Source organism: Eumetopias jubatus, unplaced genomic scaffold, assembly GCF_037043125.1.
Source record: "Eumetopias jubatus isolate StellerSeaLion01/CBP00866 unplaced genomic scaffold, mEumJub1_p1.0 scaffold_6, whole genome shotgun sequence".
Lineage (NCBI taxonomy): Eukaryota > Metazoa > Chordata > Mammalia > Carnivora > Otariidae > Eumetopias > Eumetopias jubatus.
In genome coordinates this window covers 2,453,262-2,475,537 of record NW_028274812.1, presented here as the reverse complement: position 1 = coordinate 2,475,537, position 22,276 = coordinate 2,453,262, and the positions used below count along the sequence as shown (strand labels likewise).

At 53.5% G+C, this 22,276-nt stretch overlaps 1 protein-coding gene across 1 annotated transcript; it reads right to left on the bottom strand.

The window, feature by feature from the left end:
* Positions 1-337: 337 nt before the first annotated feature.
* UNC93A (unc-93 homolog A) lies at positions 338-21,806 on the bottom strand. The gene is made up of 8 exons (XM_028103201.2): positions 21,720-21,806; positions 18,250-18,431; positions 17,049-17,278; positions 15,328-15,453; positions 13,606-13,817; positions 11,668-11,803; positions 10,468-10,599; positions 338-603 (listed from the first exon to the last, which is right to left on the bottom strand). The coding sequence occupies exons 1-8, from the start codon at positions 21,804-21,806 to the stop codon at positions 338-340; spliced, it is 1,371 nt and encodes a 456-aa protein (XP_027959002.1).
* Positions 21,807-22,276: the final 470 nt, after the last annotated feature.

Here is a 22,276-nt window from a genome sequence, read left to right as displayed (position 1 = left end):
AATTAGAGTGTCCGACTGATTATTTTCACATCCTTCCGATTCTTACAAACAACAACAACGAGTACAACAGGGGGGAGCTCTTGGTTCTACCTAAGCAACTTGCCGTTGGCTGACGATGCACTCAACTTTCTTCCTTTGTGTCTGACATGAATGGATTCCTTCCTGCATGCTCTCCATCTCCACATGGTGGACTGAAAACTTGTTAGAATAGGAAAAAATTTTACAAAAAAATATATCTATGTTATGTCTTCAGGACAGCTAAATACTGCTGACACCGTTGTGAAGAATCAGCTATAAAGCCTGAGGCCCGCTGGGTAGAGCTCTCTGTGACACCCCGTCACATGGCTGTCTCTGCTTCCGCCCCCTCCGCTGGCTTTGTCTGTTCTGAGGCAGCTGGCCTGGCCAGGTTCTTGGCCTCCAGGTACTCCACAGCCCCATACGCCACCATGGTCAGACTCAGGACTCCCAGGAGGATGTAGAGTTTGATGTTGACGCACAAGAATGTGCTGTATCCAAACGCAATGACGAACCCCAGCGCTTCCCACAGGCGGTAATTCGCAAAGGCAGCCTCCTTGTTCTTCTCGAACAGAATGCCGTAAAGAACTGCAGAGGACACACGGCATGAACATGTTGATGCAAAACCTCAAATGATTTTTTTCAATTATTCCTGAAAGCAGTGCAGCTTTTCCACTGACCAATTTTCTCAATGAAGTCAGGAACCTTTCCTTCTTAAAAAGACAGAATTATTTTCCGTTGGGCATTATGGACGTCTGGAGACGTTCATTAGCAGTGAAGAACCATCATACATACAATTCGGAACTCATGCAATGTTAGCACTGGAGGGAGTTAGTCGAGCCTATCACTCGGGGAGTGAGAACGTGGAAAAGTGAAGTAGAGCTTAGAGGCCTGGCCTGTGTCAGATGAGGCCTGGCCCTTCGCTGGAGTCCAGAAGCAAAAACAAACACAACCAATCGAACCCCAGGACCTCAGGCTGTGACGGTATTGCAGAGACGGGGCATTTAAAGAGGTGATTAAGGCAAATGAGGTCATTAGAGAGGGCCCTCATCCCACGACTAGTGTCCTTATAAGGAGAGGGGGTCAGGACACAGATACGCACATAGGGACGACCATGTGGGGGGCACAAGGAGAAGACCGCCGTCTACATGCCAAGGAGCGAGGCCTCGGCAGAGGCCAGCCTGCCCACCCCTGGGTCTTGGACTTCCAGCCCCCCGAATCGTAAGAAACAAAAATGTCTGTTGTTTAACCCGCCCATCTGTTGTACTCTGTTGACACAGCTCTAGCAGGATAGTACAGTCTGGTAAATGCTTCTAGATGAAAGTTAATGATTTTTGTTCCAGTTTGTAGGATGGTAAAAGATTTGATATACCTGGGTGAGAACCAGAAGCTCCCCATCTCCTGAGCTGAGTGAGGTGGCTGATGTGTAGATAGGGTTAAGGGCTAGGAAGCTGAGGCCCAGCGCTGGCCCATCCTGCTCTGTTGTCCTGAGCTGCCCGGGGCCACCTCCCCTCCCCTCTGGCCCATGGCATCGCCTCTTCACCCAGGACACCTCTCCTTGTGCACTCCACCCACCGTAGCCCAGAAAAGGCCGTGCACAGAGGCCCCCCCTCTGCTACCGTCCCTTCGAGGACTTCACCCCATCATGGAGCCCCTGTCCTGCACCGTCAGCCTGACTCTCTCTCTTACTGCCTTCTCTTCAGTCTAGAAACAAAGCCGGGTCTTTCCCACATGTCACACAAGCTGGATTCAGATCCCTTGTCCCTCTGTCTACACTGCTGTCTGTCTACACCTACTACATGGCAGGCACAGCACTGAGTTTTGCAAACGTGAAAAGGCATGACGTCTGCTGTCAAGAAGCCCACAGCCCATTAGTGGATTTGGACTCCGAACATTTGGATTTCCTCTCCATGTGACCCACCTGTCTCACCTGGACTGTTCACTGCCTTGTGTCTTGTCTGCTCCATACTGACCTATTTCCTCCTTTCTTGTCTTACTCTGCTCCGTGTTACTCCCCACATTGCTACTAGGATGATCTCTGCAAAGTGTAAATATGTCATGTCACTCCCACTCGGGGAAGTCTTCGGCGACCCCGCCCACAGCTCTGGGGAAGAACAAGCATCTCCTCATGGGGGCAGGTCCCTCTGTGACCTGACCTTGTCACTCCAGGGCACCGCCTGTCACTGTGGAGCATGCCCCCCTACTTCGGGCCCACTGACCATGCTTCTGGGCCTTGTGCCTTTGTGCGTGGCAGGCTTGGTGGGAAGTGCCCTTTGCCAGACTTCTCCAGGGATGGCCCCCCTGTGGTTCTTCTGCCAGGTTCTCCACGATGCATCCCACCAAGTGTCCCATTCTTACCGGAAATAATTCCAGTGCTTTCATGGTGTCAGCCAAAGTACTTACTGAATGACCAAGTGGACCAGTGGATGGACAGTGACTTCCTGAAGTCAGTAGGGAGCCAGCGGGTAAAACCCCAAGCCCACATCCTGCCAGGTGACCATGAAGAGAGCTGTCTGTCTTCTCTCCTTCTAGTTATTACCCAGAAGCCCACCCCGGGAGGGAATCTGCAGCCAGAGCAGAGCACAGGCAAAGATGCCATGTTTGCCCATGAATGAGCCAACAGGTAAACCAAAATATCAGTGTGGTCCTGTAGCCTGGGGGCGGGGCGGGGGGAGATGAACAGCAAGCCCTACGTCTGCCCTTAGCCTCAGGGGCACCAGCCATCGTCTGCACCAGAGACTGTTCTTTCTGGGGCAGCTGGAGTCTGGAAAGTTGTAGGGATTTTGCTAGGACTGCCCGTCCGGCAAGCTGGGCCGCACGGGAGGGAGAGCCCACATGGAACGTTCGCACGCATTCCTTTGCCTGCTCTCATCGTGTTCTTACCCTTTGCCCCTTTACCCCTCCCTACATTTCACCGGGGAGGGATGTAAGAAAGAGGAGCTTCTCTGGCACTGGTTTGAGGCCAGCAGCCAGGTCTCCTGCAACCCTGCCTGGAAATGTCAGCACTCAGAAGGTTCTTGGCATTTGGTTTCTCGGCTGTTCGCCTACCATGGGAAGAACTCAGGAGGTTGAGGCCGTCAGAAAGATGTAAGACCAGATGTACATCATAAACAACATTCGTGTGCTTGGGAAAGCAAGGGGCTGTTTGGAAGGCTCAGAAGAAGGTGCCCTTGTGGTCTGAGGCTGTAAAGTGCCACCTTGATGAAAGTACACCCACAATGAGAGTCGAATAACAAGATCTGGGATTTAGTAACTCCTAAGGTTATTTTAAAGATTTCTTGTCTTTCTACAGATGGCCAACAGATACATGAAAAGATGCCCATCATCAGGAAATGCAAATCAAAGCCACGATGAGATCCCACCTCACACCCGTCAGAATGGCTAAAATCAATAACACAGGAAACAACAGGTGTGGGCAAGGATGCAGGGAAAGGGGAACCCTGGTGCACTATTGGTGGGAATGCAAACTGGTGCAGTCACTCTGGAAAATAGTGTGGAGCCTCCTCAGAAAGTTAAAAATAGAGCTACCCTAGGATCCAACAATTACACTACGGGGTATTTATCCAAATAGTACAAAAATACTAATTCAAAGGGGTACATGCATCCCTATATTTATAGCAACATTATTTACAATAGCCAAATTATAGAAACAGCCCAAATGTCCACTGACTGATGAATGGATGAAGAGGTGGTGTTTATATACAATAGAATATGATTCAGCCATAAAAAAAGAATGAAATGTTGCCATTTTTGGGGGGCAGGGGAGAGGCAGAAGAGGATGGAGAGAGAGAATCTCAAGCAGGCTCAACACCCAGTGCAGAGCCCCATGTGGGGCTCGATCTCATAACCCTGAGATCATGACCTGAGCTAAAATCAAAAGTTGGATGCTTAGCCAACTGAGCCACCCAGGCTTCCCCGAAATCTTGCCATTTGCAACAACATGGATGGAGCTAGAGAGTATAATGTTAATTGAAATAAGTCAGCTGGAGAAAGACAAATGCCATATAATTTCACTCATACATGGAACTTAACAAGCAAAACAAATGAGCAAAAGGAAAAAGAGAGACAGAAAGAAAGAGAGAGAGAGAGAGAGAAACCAAGACACAGCCTCTGAACTATAGAGAACGTACTGATGGTGACCAGAGGGGACGAGGGTGGGACGCTGGTTTAAACAAGTGATGAGGATGAAGGAGTACACTTACGATGAGCACTGGGTGATGTACAGAAATGCTGGATCACTATATTGTACACCTGAAACTAATATAACACTGTATGTTAACTAACTGGAATTTAAATACAAACTAACTCACTAAATAAAGATCGCTTGTCTTTTGTTAGAGGGTGACATTGAAACCGGATCCAAACATGAGATGGTAGTGAGGAAGATCCATGTTTGAAACACAATGACTGTGAGCGGGAGGTGTTTCTGTGATCTGGGGCCAACAGGAGTTGGGGTGCCCTTAACAGGTACAGCACCAGAGCAAACACACCCCAATTCCATGAATATGCTAGAAATATGGCAACACTAATTTTAAAGTAATGTGTTTGATCTACAGTTGGGCAGCTTTAGATTTCAAGATTAAATTTAGATTGTGATGATTATAAACTACCGAGTCGGGCTTTTCAGGAAATTACTCATGATCTGGATCCTATTTTAATCCGAACATAAAGAAAGCAACACATTAATTGTGTCAAATTCCAACAGTTACTTAGGGACATAGTGGGCAGAGGGGAAAGACATTCAAGAGGAAAACAAAGTAGGTAAAGTCATATTTCAACAATTCTGAAGTCATTTCACATGTAGACTAGGTTTGAACAAATAAGCAATGTGGCGCGCACAGTGGGAGCCGGGTTTCTCCTTGTCAGAGAGGGAAGTCACCGATCAGCAGGGGGAGGGCCAGAATGAACCCGTGGTGCTGGAGGGGAGTCGGGGACCCCAGTGTGGACTTATCCTCACTTGATGTCCCTACAGACAGGCAGATACAGACATACAGACATACGTGCACGTGGGTCAGCACGCACACATCCATTTCCCCATCTGGCCCCAGAAGCCTGTGATCTCAGATGCAGTGAGCATGCCCGGCACTCAGATCTTATTTTCTATCGCTGTTATTCAATCAAATGAACCCAGGGTCGTGGGGAAATGGGTGATGCTAGTGCTGTCCCAGGAGATGGATCTGGAATAGTTTGTAGTACCAGGAGGTGGGGAAGTACTAAAGCAGAAATAGATGGCCAGAAGAAGGACACAGGCGCCGGCAGAACATCCCGGTGGCCAAAGCTGGAACAGTTAGAGCAACAGAACAAGTAACGTCGACTGGACTGTGACCCAAAGGACATAATACGTACATGAGCCCATAGTAATGAAGACAAATGGTTGAGTAAATAACTAAATAAACTGGGAGAAGGGACAAATATTCCCAATGAGGGAATTATACATGATTTTTGTAGACTCCCCCTCTGGCAGGTGGCGATTAATTATCTCCCCCTTGATTGTTGGCTAGATGTGGTGACTGGCTCCCCAAAATTGGCTATGGAAAGGGAAAAGCAGCAACCCTGCTCTGGAGAGGTCTGGCAGATACCGGGCTGGCCAGGGGTCAGGGTTCACATTGCCAGTGATGGATGTGATGAGAAGAGCACTTCACTCTGGGGCCTTTCTACCCAAAGCCCATAACTCCAGCCTAATCATGAGAAACATCAGATAACCCCAAACTAGGGACATGCTACAATACCTGACCAGCATTCTTCAGAAGTGTCAAGGTTATGAACAACAAGGAAGAGAAACTGTGACAGCTCAGACCAAGGACATGTGGCAACTCAATGCAGTGGGGACCCTGGGTGGGACCCTGGGAAACACTAAGTGGGAAAACTGGAGAAAGCCAAATAAAGTCTAAAGTTTAGTTGAGTCATGTACCAACATTAATTTCTTAGGTTTGACAAACATACCACTGTTTTGCAAGATAGTAGCATTAGGGGAAACTAAGAAAATGGTAGATGGGAACTCTCTGTACTGTCTTTGCCACTTTTCTGTAAACTCAAATTATTCCAAAATAAAAAGTTTATTTAAAAAGAAAAGAAGGCTTGCTCCCAGCCTCGGCCTCTCCGGGAGGGCACGTGTGGGAGTGACCAGAGGCTGACCCCTGTCTGCGTAGGAGGGATGGACTTGTCATCGGGCAGTCTTGTTTACTTGGAGAGGACAGGTTCAGTGAACTGAGCGTGTAACACAGGCAGATTTTCTGTGTGTATCAGCCTGAGACCGCCCCTCTGGCGGCTAGCAGGGCAAGCGAGCATTTTTAGACCAGATACTCTGAATCTCGAACGCAGCGCCTTGGCATGCAAGGGTTGCTATGGCAATGGCACCCCTCTTTGCCAAACTGTCAGAGCAAATGAACAGACTGGAGCCCGTGGCCCAGATCCGTGGCTCCCAAGGCTGCCGGCGCCCCGAGCCCCGTGGGAACGTGGAACAGCGGTTCCACAACGCTGCCCCAAGACGGAGGGCCAGGGTGCTCGGGCATCTGGTGTGCTTCCATGCCAGGCTCTGAACTGAGAGGCAATGGAGAGAGGAGGGTTAAGTTGCACCGAATCGTATTCGGCCTCATTAATTTGGAAAGGGCATGGCCCCCCTCACGTGTCCTCCCAAATGAGAGACACACGTTCCCGGGGAATAAGATGACAAATCCAACCCGGTATTTAAAAACAAAACAAAACAAAACAAAAATGAGAGAGAGCTGCTCCTGGGGGCTGTGGCGGGAGCTACGCAAAATTTGCAGTCTCTGTGAATACAAGGAGCCCGTGGACACGCCACGTGGCTGGGAGCCCGGCACAGTCAGCCCGCAGGGGATTCAGGGATGAAAACATGGCTCCCCGCGAGGATGACTGCGAGCTTAGACTCCAAAAGAAATGCTCAGATAATGGAAAGAACAATTGCCCCCAACACCGATGTTTCCTTGAAAAAAGTTACTTTTTGTCGGCACATAAAGACAGACATAATTCATTTTAAATTAGTACCCTTATTCCAGGGAGTCTTTCTTCAGCCACCCCCTGTGCTCGACCGTCCCAGGGTTTGCGGGACCTCACTTAACCCCGTCTGCACACCCTCGACAAGGCTCTGCCTGCCAGGCTCTTCTGTCCTCGGCAAGAAAAGGACAGTGAAAACCATCATCATTCCTGCGTCTTGGGGAGAAAGAAAGCCAGGCATGGTCACAGCAGTCGTCTGAAACATCTAGAGGATTACTGCATGTGGTACTATGTGACCCCATACCCCAGTCTGCTGCCTGGCTTTTAATGTGTAAATGCTTTAAAATTGTCCGTGAGCTCAGCGGCCTCGGCTAACGCTGTGGGAGGCAAGACGGTGCGCGTGTGCACCCGGGAACGCACGGCGTCTCACTCCTGCACGCAGAGGCTGAAAGAAATTCTCTCCCGATGCTCCCCGGGTGACGTGACCTGTCCCTGCTTTACAGTTCTGGACTGCCCAAAAAGCTAAGGTCTTTCCGATTACCACTCCTCGTGGAATCGGTACTTCTCTGGAGTGACCCTGCGGGTTTCTGTGACCACTGCAACCACATTCCATCACGGCTCGGAGTCACACACCCATCTGTCACCCGCTTCGGGAGTTGATGAAAGCCACCTGCACCCCTGAGGCTGTAGGGAGCCCATGAAGCCCGGACGCCTGAATCCCGCAGACCGGATTTGTGCGAAGATGTTTTTCCAACTGTTCTGTGAGCTGGCCACAGTGCAGCTTGTGAGGAAGGAGCCACCGCAGGGACACCGAGGCCGCTGTGGCCGAGGTCCTGTGTGCTTCTCCTTGGTGGCAGGGGCAGTGGCCAGGCCCCGGTCCTCGTGCTGTTTGTGGATTGGCCTGACCCACTCTCCAGCCCCCACATGTTTCCCAGCGCGGGGCTGGCCGGTGATGTCACGAGGGGAGGAGGCTCTCTTTGGAGCAAATCCTGGGGCCCCCGGCACCCCCTTCCCATCCCAGGCTGGAGATGGGCCTGTGGGAAACTCAGGGCTGTCAGTCTCAGTCACGTCCTCAAATGGAAGCCCTTGGTCCGCGGCCTTGCATGCGTGCCACCCACCCCCTGCCTCCGGCTTCCCTCCTAGTGGTGGCGCCTCGACACCCCTCAGCCACGGCTCGTCTCACCATGGAGAGCGTGACCCACGGCTGACACAGGCGCCCCCCAGACACCCCAACCGCTCGGCTGCCGCAGACTCCCACATCAGGCCCCCCGCTCCGGTCGCCACCGGGGCTCGCTGGCCTCCTGCGCGGGACCTCTGCTCTGAGGCTCCAGCCACTCACTGTGCACCTGGAGCACCGCTGCATGGTGACCTGGACGTCCCTCCCGCAGGTGGCCCCCCGTGAAGCGGGAGTGCACCGCTCCATGCACAGCACCCCATCCAGAAGCCTTAGATCCGGCAGCCCAGCAGCCCTCCGACCCCCTGTGCGGCCACCCGCCCCTCCTCCCCGGGTCTATCTTATTGCCCAGCCCCATGGGGCCTTGTGTCCCCCACACAGACCCCCATCATCTGGTTCGACCTCGGGTAGCCTCTGTCCCACATTGTGCCCTGTGTAAGCTCGCTGGTGGCATGTCACCACCTCTCGTCCTCTGCTCTGTGGGCGGCTGAGCCTCGGGGGCACCAGGCAGCTCCACACAGGCTCACCGCCCCCCCCCAGCCAGCTCCCGAGACTGCCCAACAGGACGGAGGGGCTCTGGGCCTGCACCCAAATCCCAGTTCTGCCCTCAGAGCCCGGCCCGTGCAAGTGCCCTGGCATCGGCGCTCTGCTCTGCGGCCCCACGCGTATGGGGAAGAGCGTGCCTGGCCGGCAGGCTCTGTCCACCGTGCCCACGGCTGCCCGTGTAGCTCGGTAACGCAGTCTGTCACGGTTGCCACTGCCTGGCACTCCGTGGGAACCCTGCTGACTCCTCTCCCCGTGGTGACAAGGCTTCCCGAGCTTCTTCCTTCCTACTCCCTTCCCTTGGTCCCCAGAAAAAGGGCAGCCCTCCTCCGGGCCAAGGGGGACCCCTCTGTGCTCTGTCCCCCCATTCCTTGTCCTCATGCCCTCATTCAGCGCCCCCACCTTGTCCTTTACCGGTCCCATCCCCCCATCTCCCCTGTCCTCACTGGGGTCCCTGACTCTGCATCTAAAGCAGTCATGGTGAGTGGTGAACCCTACAAACAACCACCTCTCAGAGCCGAGTCCCCCAGCAGTGTCCCCTCTCGGCCTCCGCTTGTTTGCCCTTCGTCCCCCCACCCTGGGGACTCTGCAACCGAGGCCACACGCCCCGACCAAAGCCACATGCCCCGCCCGCCAGCTGGCCGGGGCGCATCCTGCCTGGACCCGCTTCCCCTGGCCCCCTGCTCTGCGCCGCGCCGCCTCGGACGGCTCTGTTTTGTGTTCCCCAAGTGAACCCGCAGCCCCTTGTCCCCCCATAACCTGACGGGGCTGACCTTGTCGTGTCCCCCTGGACCCTTGCTGCTTGCACCAACGCTGAGCAAAGCTGGAGCCCTCCCCAGGCAGCCTGGGCCCCCCTCAGGCCCCCATGCTCTCCGCCTCACCCCCAGCACCCTGGCCCAGCCCGTCCCTCGGCATGTCCCATCTGCTGCAGCCAGAACACTTGTGTCCCCCAGATTCACAGGGGGAACCCTAACCCCATGGTGATGGTGTTAGGAGGCGGGGCCTCTGGGGGTCTTAAGGCGGAGCCCTTATGAGTTGGATCTGTGTCCTCATGTGCGGTGCCCCGAGCACTCCCTTGTCCCTCCCACCACGTGAGGAACAGCGAGAAGACAGCTCTGTGAACCAGGAAGCGGCCTCTCGGGACACAGACTCTGCACCGTGGTCTCAGACTTGCAGCCCCCTCCTGGCACCAGGCCCCCCTCCCCCCCACCCCCAACGCTGCGGCCTCCCACACCGCAGCCCTGCCCGAGGACAGCCAGCCGGGGCCCGACTCAGGCCTGACCTCCAGACAAGCCCTCGCTGACCGCCCCCTCCCGCCCCCAACTCAGTTCCCCAGAAAACTGCACCCCAGCCCCCGTGCCCCTTGCTTGGTCACTGTCCCAGTGACCTGCCTACTCTTCTACTCAGGGGTTGCACACCTCTCTCCCCATCGGGGCCAACGGTACCTAGAAGGCCTCTCCAGCCCCGTGGTTCCAGCATCTAGCATGTGGGCCGTGTCACTGCTCAGGGACGCTCTTCAAACAGAAAGCCACGAGGGGGCCACCATTCTTAGGGAAGAAAGTTGTACCCGCGGCTGATTTTCTTCTTCTGTGTTCTGGGTCTGAATAAACGCTCAAATCCAAGTAGGCACCTGGAGCACCCTTGGCCCCCCTGCTTGCCTCCTGCTCTAGGCTTGCTGCGTGGCGCATCACCTCCCCCCAGGGGCCCCAGGATGGTGTGTCCTCTGCCCACCACGTGTCCCCCCCGCTGGCCTAGGTAGGGACCCCCGAGAGGAGACTCACCATTGTTCTGTGTCTGCCAGACAGCGTCGGCCACGCCCCAAAGGCCAGAAAACACGAAGAACACAGCCAGCTGGTGGGGGTGAGGTTTCCACAGCAAGAGGGCAATGATGCAAGACAGGTGGGTGACCGCGCCTGTGGGCACAGAGGGCAGAAGCCAGCAGGAAGTGAGCGCAGCCCTGGGGAGGCTTGGACCAGGTGACGCTCAGGGAACCTCTTTGTTTGCTTCAACATATAAGTAATGTTTCCTGGAAACATTTCCTGGAAACACCAAACAGCCTTCTTCAGCTAGACTTTGACACTGAACGTGCCGGCAGACCGGCTAGTGTGCCCTTCACAGTCTCTCACTGCAGGGTGCACCTGGCAGGGGGAGCCGCTCTGCTCATCTTCGGCCCCTCACTGTCCAGGCAGGGCTGGGGAGACGAGCCCCTGCACCTTGCAGGGAGTGTCATCGTGCCCCCGCTGAGGGGACCCCAGAGTGGCGGAAGGTGGGGTGGGTCGTAGCGCGCTGGACTCCCAGTGAGTGCTGGGGGCGTGCGGACGTCGCTGGGCTCCCCAGCAGGTGCTGATGTGAGCAGAGAGGTGGGCAAAACCACCAGGCTCCTTCCTCCTGACTTTACTCCAGTGTCAAGAGTTCTGGCCTCATGATTCCTGCAGACACTGGGGCGTCTATGACTACAATGTAGCATGGAACAGCTTGTGACGTTGCAGAAAGGGGAGCTGCCTACTGCATTCGCTGTGGCTGTGTGCCCCGGGGCCCCTCGCCACCCTCCTCCATTCCCGAATTTCCTCATCTGTAAAGTGGGCAGTGTCCACCCACAGGGTGATTGGAAGGATGAAAGGGGAAAACCTATGCAGATGCCGAGGCCTCTGGTGGACGCTGACTAGTGCTTATTGCTCCCCCTGCTTGCTGTGTCCCGGCTGCAGACACGGGAGCCTGGACTGGGCGCCCGGGTCACAGTCTCGTCAATGCCCTCATTATCCACGCGGTCTCTGCTTCTTCCTTCTCCCCTTCCCGAGAGACACAATGGGTGAGTCGTGCTTAGAACGCAGTCTTGTCCCGCCAGGCGAGGACAGGAAGCCTCCCCACCTGCCGCGCACACTCAGCCAGCACACCCCGGCTGAGCCAAGCACGGCCCCCGTCCGAGCCCCGCCGTCCAGCCGCCACCATTCCCACCCGTGGGCGCCGTCGGGTCCGCCTACCCAGCGCGTAGAGAGCGATTCTGCCCGTGTGCTGGGAGAGCCTTCCGTACAGCACGGAGCACAGCGAGTTGGTGGCCGAGAAGCAGATCATCACGTACCCGACAAAGGGGATCCCCAGGGCGCAGGTGACGTAGGACTGCAGGGGAAGCACAGGGGAGGTTATCGGCCGCGCAAGGTGCGCTGGCGAGTCTGGGTCAGGGATCATGGGTGACACGCGTTCTGCGGTGGGATGGCCCACGTGCTGCGCTGGCCCGGACCTTCACCTAGGCCTCCCGCCCCCCGGGGAGGAGAACACGCCCAGGGTGGGTGGGCACTAACAAGGACAGACACTTGCACACCATTCTCCCCACGCAGCCTTTGCCGTATGTTGTGGGGTTCTTAGGAATTACGTGGAGCCCATTGGAGCAGTTCCTGGCGGAGTTGGTCATTTCCTATTCTGCTCGTTGACAATCAAAGTTGACAGAGGGTGGGGAGGGATGAACAGGAGGAGCACAGAGCACTCTCAGGGCAGCAAAGCCTCTCGGTGTGACACCATAATGGTGGACGCGTGTCCTTACACACGTGTCCGTACCCACAGAACTCAAGCACCAGGAGAGACCCCTAATGTGGGCGATGATGACCTATCATGGAAGGTTCCCAGGTTGGCACAAATGTACCCTCTGGGCAGGATGTTGATAACGGGGAGGCTGTGCATGTGGCGGGGGGCAGGCACCTTCTGTCAACTTTGCCATGAATCTAAAACAGCTCCACAAATAAAATCCTAATAGAAAGGAAACAGTTGTGAAGAAAATGAACAGATCTCTGTGCAGACAAGAAGAAAGAGGAGAGCTCCTGCACCAGATGGTGGGGTACAGAGTGGCCTCAGCCTAGACCTGGGACAACACGTGCTACCGCAGCCCGCGCCCTCACGCCCACACCCGCCACTCCTGTCCTCGGGCAGAATCAGGACAGACACACAGACAAGGGGTTGGACAGGAAGCTCTGCTGCTTTGGGATGGTGGGGGCCGTGGCTGAGGTCACATGCGACATGGTCAACAGCAAGGCCCATGGGAGGGGCCGTGGCCAAATGCCGAAGGACTGTTTTGTCATTTTTGTCTTTAGTCTTTGGAACTCCAAGACTCTCCATCAAGACTGTCCCAGGAGCGGGGGAGACCAGAGAGAATCTAGGACGCACGCATCCTGCATGGAGCATATGTGTCCTAAAAGATATTTGTGGTTAACCTGAAATTCAGATTTAACTGGGCATCTGGCTAGTTCGGCACGTCCACCTGGGAGGGAGCTGCAGTGGGCACGAAGCAAGAGAAGTTTCCTGGTCAAGGAAGGGCAATCCTCGAGGAGCAGCCTTGGTCCTGGCTCTCCGGCCCCTTGGCGCCCTAGCTCCCAACCAGCACTTTTTGGAAAAGGGGGTCTCCGCTCTCTACCACCCCTGTCTGGCCTCGCATTCCTGCTGCGCTAGCCCCGGGGGACAGGTGTCTCTCTGCTGGCCTGCCCCCAGAGAGGACTTCCCTATGCACGACATGGCAGGCAGGCATCTAGGGAGGGACAGGGCGACAGTGCCCAAGAACCAATCCGTTTCCAGATCGAAAGGCGTAATTGGAAAACTAGCATGGGAAGGAATGCCAGTGTTCCTCGTGGGTTTCATGTTTTTCCCCAAAGAAGGGCATAGCGTGAGCTGCAGGCAGGCCTAACACAAGGAAGACTTACAGGCGATGGCTCCCGGAGAGCTTTGGCCCTTTCCCTGAAGACGCCTCTCCAGTGAGAACTGGTCCCTGGAGATGATGCTGAGCTCCGGGGGCACGGGGGCAGTGACCTGGACACTGAGCTCCTGAACCAAAAGCTCCACTCTCCAGCCCCAGCAGCCGCGCCCCCCCATCCGGCCCCGGGGCAGGGGCCCCGAGATGCGCAGGTGTGTGTGCATCCCGTGCAGTTCTCTCGTACCCTGGTGTAGTCGCCCGTGAGGAAGGCTTGCTCGAATCCGCTGTACAGGGGCAGCAGCCCCACGAGGCACAGGCGCTTGTCTCGAAGAAGCCTGAGGGTGGACAACAGGGTGGACCAAAAAGGTAACTTCTTCTCTCCTTCACTTTCCTGCTGAACATCTTTGATGGGTTCGAGAAACGCAGCAATGAGCAGGACCGCCAGGACGCCGCTCCCTGGAGGGAAGACAGAGGGCCGGTGCTGGGGGGCTCACAGGAGCTGGGAGCCGCCGGCTACTCCTTCTCTCCTTTGGGGCATCGGTTTCAAATCCTGCTTTAAGTGAAGCGAGGCTGCCGAGCCTGAGCAGAGCCTCCGGCCTGCACCACACACCCTGCGAGACGCCGGGGCCCTCCTCGCCCCTCACCGCCACTGTTCCCTCGTCCTCACCCTCAGGTAACTGCCAGCAAGAGCCAGTCTCCCTTCTCGGGACCAGAAGTCCTATGAGGTTATCATTTGCTGAGCTTTATGTTTATTGTTTCCCCACAACAGGGCGGGTGGGAACTGGGTGCATCCTGAACACGAGGGGATACCGCTCGTTGAAAGACAAGGAAGGAAGCAGCTCTTTATATGCTAAGGTGGGCAGTCCCCACGGGGAGCAGCTGAGGGAAGACCCGAGTGGAGCCGCTTGCGTTCAGAGAGGAAGGGCGTGAGGCGCGCTGTCACACGGGCCGCTGGGTCCAGGAACGACCCACCGGGGGTGGTCTCGGCCGGGCCGGCCAGGAGGAGGGACAGTGGGGGCTTTCCCTCTCCCTGGGGGTGCATTTTGAACCACGTGCATGGGCTGACTATGCAAACACACTCCATTCAAGACAACTATTCACTCCCCCAGAGGGACATCTGTGCCCTCCTAATCCCACGGGTGTGACTGCCCCTCTTTCCGCGCCACGCACCCCTGTGTTATTTGGATCGAGGGCTAGTATTTACTCCTTTTCCTCTTTACCCAGAAGCCCTCTCAGTCCTCCCTGGTTTTGGGATACCCGTCTGTGTACCTGTGCCAGGTTCCCCTCTCTGGCAACACTAATGACAGTGCTCTGGGAGCCACAGATCAGCCAAGAGCCTGATGCTTTTCCCGCTTCTCTGAAAGGCAGTGAAAACCCCTCAGAATGGTTTTCAGCCCCCGTTTCTAGTCCGATAGCTTAGGACCGTCAACCTCTAAAGAGAACTTGAATTATTTTTTCTCTTTGCTTCATCTCACCAGCCTGATGTGACACCATGCCCGTCCTGCCGCGGCGTGCTGGCCGGGCGTTCCTGGGACCACCAGGTTCACAAAGCCAGCCCCCTCCCAAATTGTGGGCAGAGCTGGTGAAGGCACCCATGGGGAAACCGCATGCAGGGGGCTGAGGATGCAGAAAATGCATTTCCATGGCCTGGGCTATTCCTTGAGACCAACAATCCCCACCGTTGTAACTTTGGAACAGTATTTTTAATTTAGTTAAAAATATAAATAAGCACACATGGCCACTGGCTACTGTGTTGAACTTTGCAAAAGAAAAACGATTCTATCATCACAGGAAACTGTTAGACAGCCCTGTTCTGCTGTATTTGATTTCATATGAAAAATACCTGAGTACAACCCAGCTGAACACATTTTGCAGGAATATTTACACTTTGGGAAGATACTGTTTTTCAACACAGGAAAGAGTTAGGTTTGCTTTCCCTGGGGTTCTGCCCTCTGTGAGCACGTACCCGTGTAGATGCCCAGCAGGGTGTAGATGAGTGTCTGCGAGGGACGCTGGGTACTGTTGGTGGACGCTGCGGCCATCAGGCAGTCACTGGCCCCACAAGACAGGAGCTGCTCCTCTGGGATGGCCTCTGTGCCATCAGAAGCAAAAAGGTGACATGAGAACACAGGAAATGGGTAGGACCAGGGGCATGAGGAATGAAGCACGTGGCTAACAGGAGCCTGGACACCCCACAGGCAAGAGTCACGATGGGTCAAAGTCAGGGGATGTGGGCTTGTGTGACCAAGTACCTCAAAACACACTTCCTCTTGGGCACACATCTGTAGGCATGATTTTAGACACTAGACAAATGTGCCATAAATGCTGGCTGCTTGTTGTATGACTTTCTGGACATAAGGAAAATGCTCGCCATTTCCAAACTAATCAAGAAGAAATAAGGTACATTAGCATTAGAATAGGCGTCAGAAATGGGGGGGTCTCTTTCAGATTCATCTGAAGCCATTCCGTGACCTTGGGCAGGTCCTTTCCTCCTTCTTCTGAGTGTTAGTCTCCCTATCTGCTAAAAGAATAAAATGTGCACCATCAACAACTCTCAGACCATGCCAGAGTCTCTGGAGAGAGGGGGGAGATGTCATGGGAGAAAGAACAGTTGTCATAATAGAAATCTCATCACATAGAACCTGGCTGGTGATATCTGCAGCACAGACAATGAGAGGCGGGTTGGAGGGAGGCGGAGAAGACTTGCAGGGCTCTCGGGATGCCTCACTCCTCGGAGTCTGAGTCTGGGGATGGCTTGGAGAATTAAGCTCACTTGCCTGAATGTCTTTAAAAGCAAAGCTGTTCACTCCATTTCGCACCAGTCGTGTTGTAGAGACTGAACCTTAATCCCAGTTTCTGTTGTATTATTGCTGACTTTGATAAGCAATATTGAGTAAAAATGGGTATCCATCCACCCGATGGTTTCCCTTCCTCAGATGCACTTAGCAAGTGATGACATCACATGAGAAACAGGGGAAGGAGGGTTTTGGAGTCTCCCAAAGGTGGGACTTCATAGGGGATGGCAGGGTGGAGGTCCAGGACAGAGAGGGAGGGATAATCCTGGTAAGAGTCAGGAGTTAGGACCTTCCCCCTCACCCCACCCCATGAATAAAGGTTGCCTGTGAGCATTGGAGAGATTTATTTCCTCTGCCCTTGGTTTAAATAACCTCAGACATCAGAGGGTGCAGACATTAAACTGGTACACACTTTACAGCCATGTCTGGGCAAGGTCAGGTAAAGACGTGAGTTAAGACATCAGCCATCGGATGTTGAAGTCAGTTAAGGGACAACTGGTCTTACGTGGAACATTTAAGACACTGGACAGTGGATCAGTTTTTGGGACAATAAATCAGTTGAGCCTGTTCTTGGTCTAAAAGGATAGTGATGACTCCATGAACCCAAGTTCCACTGGCAGTGGCCCTCCATTTCCGCCGGGCAGTGCTCTGCAAGCGCTCCCCCTGCCCCTGGGAGGGCAGGGTCAGAGTGGCTGGGGCTCTTGTGGACAAGACAGACCCTCAGACCTGCACAGACTGTCCTGGAGAACAGCTGGGAACCAGGAGAGGCTGGGGCACAGGCAGCTGAGAGCCATGTCTTTGCGTAGTTCACCTGACCGAGTCATGGAATAAAGATGTGTGTGAATGGGATCAGGGCCCCTCTCAGGGGCCATCACTGAGCAGGCCCTTTTACCTTGGGTGGGCGTCTGGCCAAACACCAGGGATGAGATCAGGTTGCCCCACACACCGGATGACTGGAATATGAGAAAGAAGATGCCAAAATACTGGTTCACCACATCTCTGCCAACTTTTCCCACCTTCTTTGCTTGTGTGTTTCCCATGATGGTGAGGTACGTGCATTGAGCGGACCACAGTGGGGCTGCTCCAAGACCCAGCAGTATGGAGGTGGGAATCAAGGTGTACCTGTAAAATAAAACACAGACAATGCCTCTCTTCCTCCGTTCTTCCCTGCCTCTGTGGAGAAGGAGGCTCCACGCCTAGGGCATCATAAGCATTATTATGTTGATGGATTCACCATCCATCAGACTCAGATAAATGACCAAACCCAGTTCCCTTTCTGGTTCAGGTTCATTAGCAAGAGAGAAATTCACTGCCAGTGAACTTCTTTGTGTTTGAAAAGCAACTACAAGGAGCTGAGATTACAAGTAAGGCTGGGTGGTTTTTGAGTATTTCTAACAGCTGTACGTTTAAAATGATTTATTCATTTTTGAAACATTGATTGATTGATTTACCCTCTCCATTGAGGACTCTGTATGAAAACTCTATGGCAGTAATAAAAAGAAGAATGTGAAGTCACCATAATCATTACGTCCTGGATGACAACGGCCATCCCTCCAAAGAGATGTTTGACAGGTGTGTTCTTGGGAATGAGAGCGCGGGGCCCGGTGCTCTTAGAGCGTGGTCCCGGGGGATCCCTCTTAATCAGGGAGTAAGCAGGACTCAGGCTGGGCCCCTGAACCAGCTCCAGTTCTGCCATGTTCACTTTCTGTGATGGGGTGAAGGTACGGTGGGACCCATGGTCCATTGGTCACATTCTGCTAAATCCCCTGAAATTCACCCTGGACATCTTAGGGTCTAGCTCTCATTCCTGGGGCCACAAAAGTGCCCTGGGGCAGGGAGGGAAGCTCAAGGCCCACAACAGACGTGAGGGAAGGTCACGGCTAGGAACTGGTGGGAGGAGATGGGCCCAGCAAAAGGGACAGAGACATCTTGATGGGAAAAAATGGGAAGAAAACCTCCACATTATCCTGTCCAGGAGCAGAGAGGAATTTCAGGAAACAGCACTCATGTTAAAGTGGATGCAGTGGGGCGTCATCAGGCAGCTGAACCTGAGGCCTGACCCGGAAGCAGGGCGGGAGTTGTGCGGAATGTACCAGCTGGCGTAGAAGTTGCCCAGGGAGAAGGCCACGTAGCAGCACATGGAGATGACGATGGTCCGCTTGCAGCCAAACTTCTTAATCAGGAGTGGTGGGAGGAACATGGAAGACAGGAGCACCCCACCGTACAGCGTGCTGAGCGCCATCACCCCCAGGCCTTCCTCACTGTACAGGCTGCTCTGTGGGGGACAAAACCACCCTGGTCAGAGGGGCCATGGCCGAGGGGAAAGAGCTCTAGGTCAGCACTAGTTTCCTGAGACCATCAGCAACAGGCTTTCCCTGGCGGGTGCCCTCCCCAACCCCCAGCTAACAGGTGCAGTGTGGGGGGAAACTAGCACAGTCCCAACAGAGAGTCAGCTGCTCCCTCGGGAGGGGAAACCCGAGGCCCTTGGTGCTGGGGTCGTGGTGGGGCAGAGGGCCTCATGCCTCCTGTGGCATCTGCTCCAGCCTATAGAACAGCTTTGCATTCCTCCCCTTTAAGGCTGAGAAATGGGTGTGATTTTCCCCCTTGTATTTTCATATGCACAGCTCTAGATAGATGATCTGGAAGCCGGTACTTTAATGCCTGGACTGTTTACATTCCTTCCTAGCTCGTCCCCCTTCTGACAAGACAATGTCCTGAGGCAAGGGACCCTGCAGAGTGCAGGTGCAGCCCCCTGGCACTTCCTCACTGTCCTTCTGTCTACTGTGGACCCCAAACCCTTGGGCTGAGTTCTGACTCTGCACAGCACCCACCACTCCAAGATTCTCTCTTCTTTCTCTCTCCTTTCCTGCCCCACCCCTCGACGTGCTCTGACCTTCCTTGTCCTTGCTCTCCAAAGGGTTCCCAGTCTTCAAGTGTAGATCAAGCGTCTCCAAGGGCCCCAGGATAACGTCATCCACAGAGACCACTGCTTTGATCCTATGCTAGAATTTCACCTGACTTCTAGCACATACCACCTGGTGACCCGCGACATCACCCCAGCTGACAACGATCCCCCAACATGGGAAATATTCTGTTCTTCCCAAATCTCTCCCAATGCCTTGCCCAAAGCGGGTACATACTGTATTTGTGGATTATTTGGAACTGAAAGTAACCACAGCTAGACATGAAAATTCTGTAATCTGGTTGGAAGATGGAAATTGAGCACTCTGCTCTGACTTAGGGGTTATCTGGGCATTTCCGCTTATGACTCTGGTTGCTAGGAGTGTGGAGTGAGAGAGTTGGTTCAGCCCAAGCCTTTTGTTTCCTTAATACAAATGTATGAAATTCTGTGTTACTGAGCTCGGCTCCTCATATGTTCATGAGAAGCATACAGCACTTCTGTGCGATGGAATTTCTCCTCCACACACAGTGCTGCTGCAAATCAGCAAGGTATATTGGTCACTTATAATGAAATCTGACTGCAAACCACTGAAAAGGAAGACAGATTTCAGTAGCCAAAGTGGGAATCAAATTTTAAAAGCAAATTTCTTTTCTACGTGAATGTCGGTGTTCAAACACCTATGTCTGCATGTGATAGAAGAGCAGACCTGCAGAATACTGTATGAGGATGAGGACGTGCGCATGTGAAACTTGAATTATGCAAGACCTGCTCGCATAAGCAAGTAGGACATTCACTCAACTCACCCAACAAATACATCCTTAAGCACTTACCAGGAGAGGCTCCGTGCACTGCTCTAGCAAAACCAAAGGAAATTACAACAGCCACTGCCCTCCAGGAGTGCATAGTGGACAGGAGCTGACAGGGGTCAGTAACACCAGTGAACAGGTCATTGCAACTTGGCCTGAGTCCTGCAAGGGAAGCTAGCCCAGTGCAGTCAGGAAGACCTTCTAGAAGGAGTGAAGACCAAATCAGATCTGGAGGATAGGGGGGGTTACCTGAGGAAGCGGGGGGAGGTGTGGGAGGCAGGAGATGTGGGGGATGAGTTTGCATGGGCCTCATCCTGAGCTGAGAGGCAGAAGGGAACATTGAACTGCTGTGTCCAGAGCCGTGAAGCTCTTCTGGGGAGATGAGGCTGGGCAGCCTGTCACAATACAAAATGAGGAGTCCCGGCTCAGTCCTGTGGAGTAGGGTCGGATCTTTAAGCCCGTGGAGAGCCTGGGAAGGGAGGTAAGCTGGAGATTATCATGCACCGCTGACTTTCATGCACAGAGTTATCCATCGATTGCCTCCTGTGTGTTGAGGACTGTCTTAGTCAGGGGGACATGGTCAAGGAGTAGTGACCATCCTTTAGGCATCAGGGACTCACGGGGTTACTGCAGAGCCTGCCACAGCACCAGGGGAGTACACACAGGTGTGTCCCATCCAGACTTTGGTTCCAGGCAGCAGGGAAGGGGGAGGGAGGGACATCCAAGTGGAGATCTGAATGACTAGTAGGAGACCATTAGCCACAGGAGTGAGAGGGCCGCAGCAGCGGGACGCTTGTAGGTGGGCGCCTGGGTCCCGGCGTGAGTTCGGATCACGGCTGGGACCCTGGAGACACCTGGGACCGTCTGTACCACCCCCTGGAGGCCTGAGAATGAAGCCGAGCATATGAAAGCCAAAGGGACAGGCAGGTACCCCCAACATCGTGGAGACGCAGCCATGCCTAAGGTCACTTCTGTCCATGTCATTGCATTCTTTTGCTTAGGTGAGTCCTGACTGATGGAGACAGCCCCAGGTAAACCATGTTTACATATTCTGGATCAGCAAGCGAGGAAATATGTTGGGTCAGGGCTAGGACAGAAGGCAGAGAAGTGGGCAGTGGGAGATTGCCCCACGCCAGAGTTGGAGGTCTGGTTCCCTAACATCTTTGGTCTTCCCAAGGAAGAAGGGGCCTCAGCAATGACTGTGGGTGCTTCTACTCCCAGGAGCCCAGGCAGACTGGGGAGGACCTGGGTGTGCGGGGGGCCGGGGGTGAGGGTGGGGGGGGAGCCGTCTGCTCTATGCCAAATACACTTCAAAAAAAAAAAGTAATTATCTGGGGACAGATATAGTAAATCTACTCCCAGGCACATGTGACCCCTGCAACAGCTGTTTAGAGAGGCCCAAGGAGGAAAGAGTACCATACCATGGGGTCAAACTTATAGAGACCACTTTGTCCAAATTCACTGTATTGCTTAAAGAGGCTTAGAATCTGTATAATTTAGTGAAACTTGATAAATTCACATTACTACCCCAACCACAAAGCCAAAGTCATGAAACCATAAAATTCACCATGATTCATCCTGAGTCTCTAACTATCCAAAGGTGAAGAATGTCTTATCACATCACTAACTCAAGACCCACACCCCTTGTCCAAGGGTCAAGCACACACTCTCTGCTGTGCAATCCTGCTGGCGTGGGTGAGGCTGCACGTTGCAAGCTCGCATATAGAAACCACTGTTTGAGAGGATTTGGGGGGTGAATTTGTTAATAAGAAATCCTATGTTCCTCGTCTTCTATGACCATGGGGATTCTTGAAGGCCAAGAGACAGACGTTCACACACAAGTGTTCTCACTTACCTGCAGACTCTGCAGACCTCCATAGGCTGTAAAGAGAAGCAGAAATCCAAAAGAAACCACAAGAACATTCTTCAGGCTTCTTTCCATCATGCTGATTAAAGGTGTCAACCGTCAGTGGACACGTAGATTCGTAGTTCCCTAAAAGAAACCAATCGAGGCACAGGAAAAGCAGTCTGTACCAAGAAGTCCCCTTCTCTCTCTCCTCTGCGTGAGAGGCACACAAGTCATTAAGGTCGCTGTGCGTTAATGGACCTGGTTATCACTGACGCCATGAAGCACCATGGGGGTTGTTACTCATTCACCTTCTCTGTGATCTACAATAACCACTTTCTAACAGGGTAAAAGATTAGGACTTTTATCAGCTTGTACGTACTTGCAGTTTTCCCCTATTAATTTCTAGATAAAGTCCTTACAGTAAAATAATGATTTTCATACACACACACATATATATTATATGTATATAATATATATGATGGTACCTTTCACGTTAAAAGAAATCGTCAATAGTACAGAATGTAGATGTACTTCAGTCTTAAAGAACAAAGTATAGGGGCACC